At 42.5% G+C, this 8,283-nt stretch overlaps 1 protein-coding gene across 5 annotated transcripts in view; it reads left to right on the forward strand.

The window, feature by feature from the left end:
* LOC109302962 (cystathionine beta-synthase-like) overlaps window positions 1-8,283 on the forward strand; it is a 66,297-nt gene that overhangs the window by 18,380 nt on the left and 39,634 nt on the right. For all 5 annotated transcript variants that reach the window (XM_019524941.1, XM_019524938.1, XM_019524942.1 and 2 more), the window contains 2 exons: window positions 4,832-5,043; window positions 7,172-7,278. In XM_019524941.1, coding sequence (XP_019380486.1) covers window positions 4,832-5,043; window positions 7,172-7,278 — 319 coding nt within the window. The remainder of the gene's footprint in view (window positions 1-4,831; window positions 5,044-7,171; window positions 7,279-8,283) is intronic.

Consider the following 8,283-nt stretch of genomic DNA (forward strand, 5'->3'; position numbering starts at 1 on the left):
CCAGCCTGGCCCCAGGCTCCCCTCAAGTTGGGGTCTACCCAGCTAGGAGCAGCTCTACACTGGAGGGGTTCCCCCACTCCTCCCGCTGCCGGCAGGGCTGGCTGCACAGCTCTGCCCCCTATAAGTCTCAGTCTCTGACCCACAGGGGGAGAGGGAAACAAAAGGCTGAAGGAGGTCTCTCAGGCCATTGAGTCTGGTCTTCTGTATTCAGCAGTCACTGGTGAACCAAGGGGTTTATCAAAATTGCCACTTTAAATCTTCATTCCCTACTCCCAAGATTGATTGATTGATTTTTAAGGACTTTTTTTGTGTTCCAAGCCAAATCAAGTCCAAATCCATGAGTCAGTCCAGAACCATAAGTGGTCCTACAGCCGTCAAATGTCCTCCACCCTCACCTCAGGCTTCAGATGTTTCCAAGGTCCTTGGCAGGCATCTTATGTGCAGGCCCAAGCCCGGAGGTTTGGGGTTCGGATGCCCGCAAGTTTCACCTGCTCTCAGCCATATGGCCTCCCAGTTCCATAAAGTGGGCTTAAAGCCCCAAAACCTCGCTGGGTACTAAACCACGCCAGAAGAGCAGTTATCTCTAAGCATGCTTAAGGAAAACTGCCTTCATGGACCCAGATACATCGTGTTTCCCCTGCCAGGTAGGGTTGGCAAGCCAGTCAGTGGATCAGTCAGATATAGTCAGCTGACTGCCTATTACTTGCTTATGCTCAAATATTGTTAAATATTCCATGAATAGGGTGACCAAAGCTTCTGCTTTTGCTGGGACAGTCCCATTGTAAACACTTGTCCCGGCCATCCTGTCAGTTGATCAGTTTTTATTCCATTTCATCAGCGACAAGAGTCAAGAGATACAAACACATCCCATTTAGGAGCAGGTACCTCTCCCCACCTTGTTCTTCTTTCCTGAGTTTTTTCAGCCTTTTCCACTCCCTCCCCCACCTTCTCAAAGGTGTAATGAGCAAGGTTTGCACTCCAGCATGGGGAGCACTGGTCGGTGCGCCCCCTCCTCCCCCACAATAAGTGCCGGCATTTTTGCTGATGGCAGCTATCGACCCCTGCTGGACCCCCCCCCCCCCCAGGTCAGTGATCGGCCGCTGGGGGACCTCCCCCATTGGTGATCAGCAGCTGGTGCCCCCCCAGAGCTAGGAGGCACCAGTCAGTCACCCATGCAGTCCAGGTAAGTCCTGCAGGAGAGCGGGGAGACGACTGTGGAGACATGGGCAGGGAAGTGTGGGTGGAGATGCTCAGGGAGGTGTTCTGAGAGCTGGGAGAAGAGTTGGTGGGTGTGGAGAGGAAACTCGGGAGACTTACCAGAGACTCAAACAGCCCCCGACTGCTGCATCCACATCATAGTCTGCCCACCCCAACAATTGCTGTTACAGTAGCAGTGCAGTGTCCATGCAAGAGCCATTTTTTTTTTTTCTGGAGTAGACACTGAAGTGCTGGGGGACAATTCTGGCACCCTTCCTAAGTTGGTGCCTTGTTCACCCACCCCTAATTATGCTACTACCCTGCCCCCATTTTAAGCCATGTGGAGCTACAGGAGCTATTCTGTGCTGAAGGAAAAACCCAAACCAGCAGCATAGAAATGTTGCCATTGGCCGTGCCTGCATTCATCTCCAAACAGGAACAGGAAGATTCAAACAGCAAGATGCTTAAAGAGTTGGCTTGTTGCCTACTTAGCCTACCTACATTTAAAAACTGGATTTGGTGTATTATAGTTGTTATATGTGCTTTAATTTCTTTTCTTTTTTAATTTTATAATTGTTTGAGCTGACCCTGGGTGTCCAGGGTAAGAGCCAAAGAAGAGAGCTGTTCGTTATTGAATGCCATTCAGAATTGTACTTGCCTGACATTTTAAGCTATCATAATTCATTTCATTTTTTTAGAATTCCGTTTCATTATTTCTTAAATAACAACTAATTTGATTTTTGTAACAGCCTAAGTATCTAACCTAGTGAAGATTCAAGTCTCTCTCTTTACTGTTTTAACACATTATTTGACCAGTTAATTGATAAAGTTTTTACTGACCGCTCAAATATCCAACTCTACCGCCTGGCACAAACCACAAACATAAGAATCCCTTGCAATATGCCATAGGTAAAAGCAAAGGAGATGAGATTGCTGTCCTGCCATTGCACTGATCAGACATTGGAAGTAATTGGTTAATATGCAATGGTTAACATGCTTTTATATCAATGCTAGAAGTCTAAGATCCAAGGGGGGAGAACTCAAATTCTTAGCAGTAAATAATGATATTGACATAATAGGTATCTCTGAAACATGGTGGAATGAGGAAAATCCATGGGATGCTTTAATATCAGGATACAAATTATATAGCTATGATGGAGTAGGTCATACTCCACATCAAAGGAGTTGCACTTTACATCAAAGACTGCATAAAATCAAATAGGGTAGATTTTTCAACTTGTAAGAGTGGTATCATACAATCTTTGTGGATAGAAATCCTGAGTTTAAATAGAAAAAAGTACATCTAGAAACATACTATTGACCCCCAGACTGGGATAGCAGTAATGAGCAAGAAATGCAAAGGGAGATGAGAGAGGCTGCAACAGCAGAAAACACAGCAATGATGAGGGACTTCAACCAGCCATAAATAGACTGAGGCAATGTAATATCAAGTCAGGATACAGAGACCAAATTTCTTGATGTTATAAAGAACTTCTGCTAGAGCTGGAACGTATAAGAGAAAAGGCCATTTTTGACCTAGTCCTAAGCAATGCTCAGGATTTGGTGTAAAACGTTACTGAGCTGCTCAGCAACAGTGACCACAATGCAATTGGGTCCATGTAGGAGGGGAGATGAGAAGAAAATCTACCACAGTCATCTGTGATTTTAAAAAGGGAGACTTCACCAAAATGAGGAAGTGAGAAGTTAAAAAGGGCCCCTAAGGAGGTGAGGAACTTGCAAGCAGCGTAGGAACTGCTTACGGACACCATACTGGATGTACAGAGTAGATGCTTACTGCAAATAAAAAAACCCCCCCAACAAACGGAAAGTGGACCAAAAGAAAGCCAGCGTGGTTTAATGGCAGAGTTGTAGAGGTAATAAGCAGAAAACATGCTTTTTTCAAGAAGTTGAAGTCAAATCCTAATGGGGGGAGCACAAACTGGCAAATCAAATGTAAAACTGGAATGAGACAAGCTGAGAGAATTTGAGGAGAAGCTTGCTAGAGACACAAAAGGTGACAATAAAAAAATCTTTAAGTACATTAGAAACCAAAGCCAGAGGGGTCAGCTGGGCCATTGGATGTTCAGGATGTAAAAGGGGCACTAAAGGATGACTGAGCTATTTCTGAGAAACTAAATGCATTCTTTGCACCTGTGTTCATTGTGGAAGATGCTAAGGACAAGTTAGTAGAGCTGACCCAAACTGAGGTTTCAATAGATGAGGTTGCAGAGGAACTGATAAACTAAAGAGTAGAAAATCACCAGGACTTGATGGCATTCACCCTAGGGTTCTGAAGGATCTTAGTTCAAAAATTGCTGAACTAACTGTAGTATATAACCTATCACTAAAAACAGTACCAGAGGACTGGAGGGTTGCCAATTTAAACAAAGTCTCTAGTGGGGTTGCAGGGAATTACAAGCCAGTGAACCTAACTTCTGCTTTTAGAAAACTGGTAAAAACAAAAATAAAAAATAGAATTGTTCAGCACATGGATGAACATGACTTGCTAGCGAACATAACATGGCTTTGTCAAAGGGAAATCATATCTCACCAATTTACTAGAGTTCTCTAAGTGTGTCCATAAGCAGGTGGATCAGGGCAATCCAGTTGATATATTATACTTGGACTTCCAAAAAAGGTCCCCTATCAGAGGCTGATACCTAAATTAGGTAGTCGGGGATTACAGGGAATGTCCACTCGTGGATTAGAGATTGGCTCAAAGAAAGTAAAAATGGAGTATAAATGATCAGTTTTCAGCATGGAAAGAAGTAAACAGCAGAGTCCCCCAGGGATCTGTGTTGGGAACAGGTCTGTTTAACATTTTCAGAATTGATCTGGAAAAGGGGATGAATAGTGAGGTGGCTATATTTGCCAATGACACAACATTATTCAAAGTGGTAAAAACCAGTGTGGACTGTGAGGAACTAAGCATGATTGAGCAAATGGACAACTAAATGTTAGATGAAATTCAATGTAGATAAGTGTGAAGTGATGCACCTGGGCCAAAATAACCTCAAAATAACCCAAACTACACTGTGTTGGGTTCTACATTAGCTATTGCCATCCAGGAAAGAGATCTGGGAGTCATTGTGGACAGCTCACTAAAAACATCAGCTCAGTGTTCAGCAGCCATCAGAAAGGCAAACAGTATTAGGGATTATTAAGAAGGAAATTGTAAACAAAACTAAAAGTATCATCATGCCACTTTATAAATCCATGGTGCATCTAAGGAGAGCTACAGGTTCCAGGAAGCATATGTTTTATTTTGCTTAATGTTGGCAAGACAGTAGCAGGACATAGTGTATCTTGGCACCACCATCATATAGAGTTGCTTCTATAATAATATATCACTTTATGTATCCCATTGGGATTTAGTGCCAATGACTGAGTTAAGTAGTCTGACATATGTATCATGTTAGTATTACATATCTACAGGGTGAAATTCCAGGCAAAGGTTAGCTAAGCTGCAAAAGAAGAAGAAATGCCAGTGTGCAGGGGTGTGTAATAATAATAGTGACAGCAGCAGCAACACCAATGATTTGATACTGTTGTGGACTTGAATGATATTTGCCGTTGACCAGCAAATAGCTTTTGGTAAGGGTGAGTAATGGCAGGCTCTTTTTTCTCTTTGAAGGATCCGATGCCTTCTGTCCCTCCCAAACCTGAGATGGACACACATTCTTGCCCTCACTTGTCTGCCAGTTGTGTGCAGAATGGAGGACTGGAGAAGGAGCCCTGTAACACTGGGGAGAAAGAAAGGAAATGGATCCGACCTGATACACCTAGCAAGTGTACCTGGAAACTGGGGAAACCCCTTTCAGAATCCCCTCATTATCATTCAACTTTGTAAGTAATACCGCTGTTTCTGCTCTGTCTGCTTTGTTAAGCAGGAGCTGGTCCCCTCCAAGAATTTCATAGGTTTAACTAAAAATAGCTTTAATTGGCCAGTTCAAACCAAAGTGATAACAGTTTTAACTTAGTTTGTGTTATAGGATGGGTTTGCATCAGTTTAGTTAATTAGTGTTTTTTTAAATAATTTATGCTGGTGCAGATGCTCTGGGTGAAATCCTGGCATTGCTGAAGCTAGTAGCAAACTCCCAAAGGGTTGTCAGTGAAGTCAGGACTTCACTCTCTGTTTCCCAAACTCTGAATTTTCTTTGATTTAAGCAAGCAGCTGTTCAGGAGGACAGGGATCATTCTAGCTGTTGCTGAGTAAGATGATGCCTCCAGTGGGTGATCCTGCTGTGACCCAGTTCTTGTGCCTTTAAAGTGTATATGTTGTTTCTCTTCCTAACTCCTTCATTCTGTCATGATTACACATTCCCTTTCCTTTTACCTACACATCGCTAGCTTAAAAGAAATTGCAGGCAGAACATTAATAAGATGACCAGGAATCTGAGGCTAGATATAGTTAAGAACTTGGGTGCCCTGCTTGAGCAGGATTTAAGCAGAATATAGACAACTCCAACATCATGATCCATAAAACTCCTGCTCAGCTGTCACCCAACTGGTGGCACCTGAACTCACTGAGCATCTTAAATTATTGCCTTAATGTTCTCTCAGTGTGTGCCTGTGTATACCCAGAACTGGTCAAGTCTCAATCGCTTGGTACCTATCTAATGTCTAAGCATGGTCAGGATCCAGGAACTAAGGGCTCCTATAGACATGCAGGGATGCTGCTCTGACACACTATAATTACAGCATGTCAGAGCAGACTCAAGTCTGCTGGAGTGTGCTAATTAGTACGCTCCAGCAGCTTTTGTGTGTCATGTATTCAGCATCCCTGTGCTTCAAAATGGCATCTGGGGTGCATTAAAACTTGTTGAAGAGCTTTATTTAAAGCACCCCCACTGCCATTTTGAAGCACAGGACACTGAATACATGACATACTGTGGGCACTTTAATTAGAACAACTCCAAGGGCCACTTTAATTAAAACACACCCCCCACCAAATATGTGTAAAGATGCCCTAAGTATCCAGCCTAAGGGACCCAGTCTTGGGCAGTGTCAGTGCACATCTGACAGGATGGGGGCTCTCTAAAAAAATACAGTTGCAGTTGCTCTATTTTAAAAACACTACAAGAGGACAAAGGGGTGGTGTTGGTGGTGAGGTAGCTAGACCACTTGCCGGGGAGGTGGGAGACCTGTGATTAAATACCTCCTCAGCTTGAGATGCTTCCAGTTTACATCTCTCCCCAAACTCCCTCTCCCAAAAGGGCTGCAACCATCAGGCTACAGGCTAATCTAGGTGGGGGCACTTGCCATGCACCGTGGTAAAGATGTGTCACTGTGCAGAAAAATGTTCAAGATTCACTGAGTCAGAAAGAGGTAGCAAAAGTGAGCATAATTCCTCAAATTGGTAGTTAAGATGCTTCCCTGTGAGGTGGGAGGCTAGGTTCTGGCCATTTCATTGAGTATTATTTAGGCTCTTGCTCCAGTGACCACTCTAGAGTGAAATAGTCTTAAGTAAAATATTCTTAAAACTAGGACCTGTTTCTTCCAAGCTGGAAAACTCTGTTCTTAACCAGCTTTAATAAATTAGACCTCTTTCTATTCTTTTAAAAATATTCACAACAATATGTAATCACTCAGTTACTGTCAAGCTCTTGTTTAGAGACGCTGAACCAAAATGAACTCATTTTAAGTAACCTGGTGAAGCAGTTGTTGTAATCAGGTAAATAATTTAAATTGTTTATTCATCCATTCATCTGGTGAAGTGGTTTGTAACGATGATGCCAAACTATCTGATGCTTGAAGTAAATGCAACATATTTTAGTCTATCCATGACACCTGGCTGATGACCAATTATCGCACAGGTTCTGGATCAGGGGTTTTCTGGCTTTTCTAAACTTTAATAGGTTTTAAAAAGTACTTTGAAAACAATGAAGTAGTGAAAGGAGTGAATTGAGCCTAGTGCTCTTGTATGACCTGCTTGTTGTCATTGTCAAGAATCATGCTTGTGTGTGTGTGTTAGGTCAAAAACACCAAACATCCTGCCAAGCATCCTGGAGAAAATTGGTGATACGCCCATGGTGCGGATCAACAAGGTTGGAAAGCAGTTTGGACTAAAGTGTGAGCTCTGTGAGTACAGGTTGCAGATACAGCTGTTAAGTCTATGGGTAATCCCACATAACAGCATTTGCTAGAGGTAGCTGTTGTTGTTCTTCTGAAAAATTGACAAAAATAAAAGCTTAAAAAACTCACCCGAACTCCATTGAGCATGGAAATTACTGTACAAAATGTGTACTTTAATTAAACAGCAGCCTCCTCCCCCCACATTTTAAATGAACCTGTTAACCCACTTTAATATTCATGGTTGCCATGAGCTTAGCCAGGGGGAGGTCCAGGGTTTTAAGTCAAAGGGAAACAAGAAATGTTAAAAGGGCTGGGAGAACTGACTTTTTAAGGAAAGCTTGAAATGAACAGATGTCATTGGTATAACCTGGCTAAACAGTGACTGCTACATGGGTACAGTTTAAAAGTCAATAATCGTAGAGACCTGAGAGTTTCTATTCACTATTGTCCCAGGTGTTAGAACTAGAAGAAATTAAATGAGGCGGGCAGAACATTTTAAGAAACTTCCTAACTGTTAGGACAGGCTCCTACCTGATGAAAAAGTGCAATAGGGGACAATTCTTCATTGGTGAAGGAACAGTCTTTTAAAATACTGTTTAAAATTACTGATTAAATACAATGGCAGCATATTTCCCTACTCCCCCTCACTAGATTTCACCTGCATCTGGGCTCCTAATCCTTTTTGATCCTCTGTCTCACTGCAAAAGGAGAGAAAAGCCAACAAAGGAAGGTAGTGATTGGTTATGATGAAAGAGACACAGTGCGGGGCTTCTAATTCCTGTGACTAAAAAAAAAACACTAATATTTTTATTGCAAGTTGGCCAAGAACACCAGAGGTGCTTTGTCTGGGCTGGGGAGGAATTTAAAACTGAGGCAGAAGCCATTTTGGCTGCAGCCCTTTTGAAGCCAAGAAGGCTGTCATGCTACTGGTGAATGTTTGTCATTTGTTTCTTTAAAAAAAAATAAAGAAATCTGTTTGATATGTCTGTTCTCAGTGGCAAAGTGTGAGTT

Source organism: Gavialis gangeticus, unplaced genomic scaffold (assembly GCF_001723915.1).
Source record: "Gavialis gangeticus isolate Ggan-Ray unplaced genomic scaffold, GavGan_comp1, whole genome shotgun sequence".
Classification (NCBI taxonomy): Eukaryota; Metazoa; Chordata; order Crocodylia; family Gavialidae; genus Gavialis; species Gavialis gangeticus.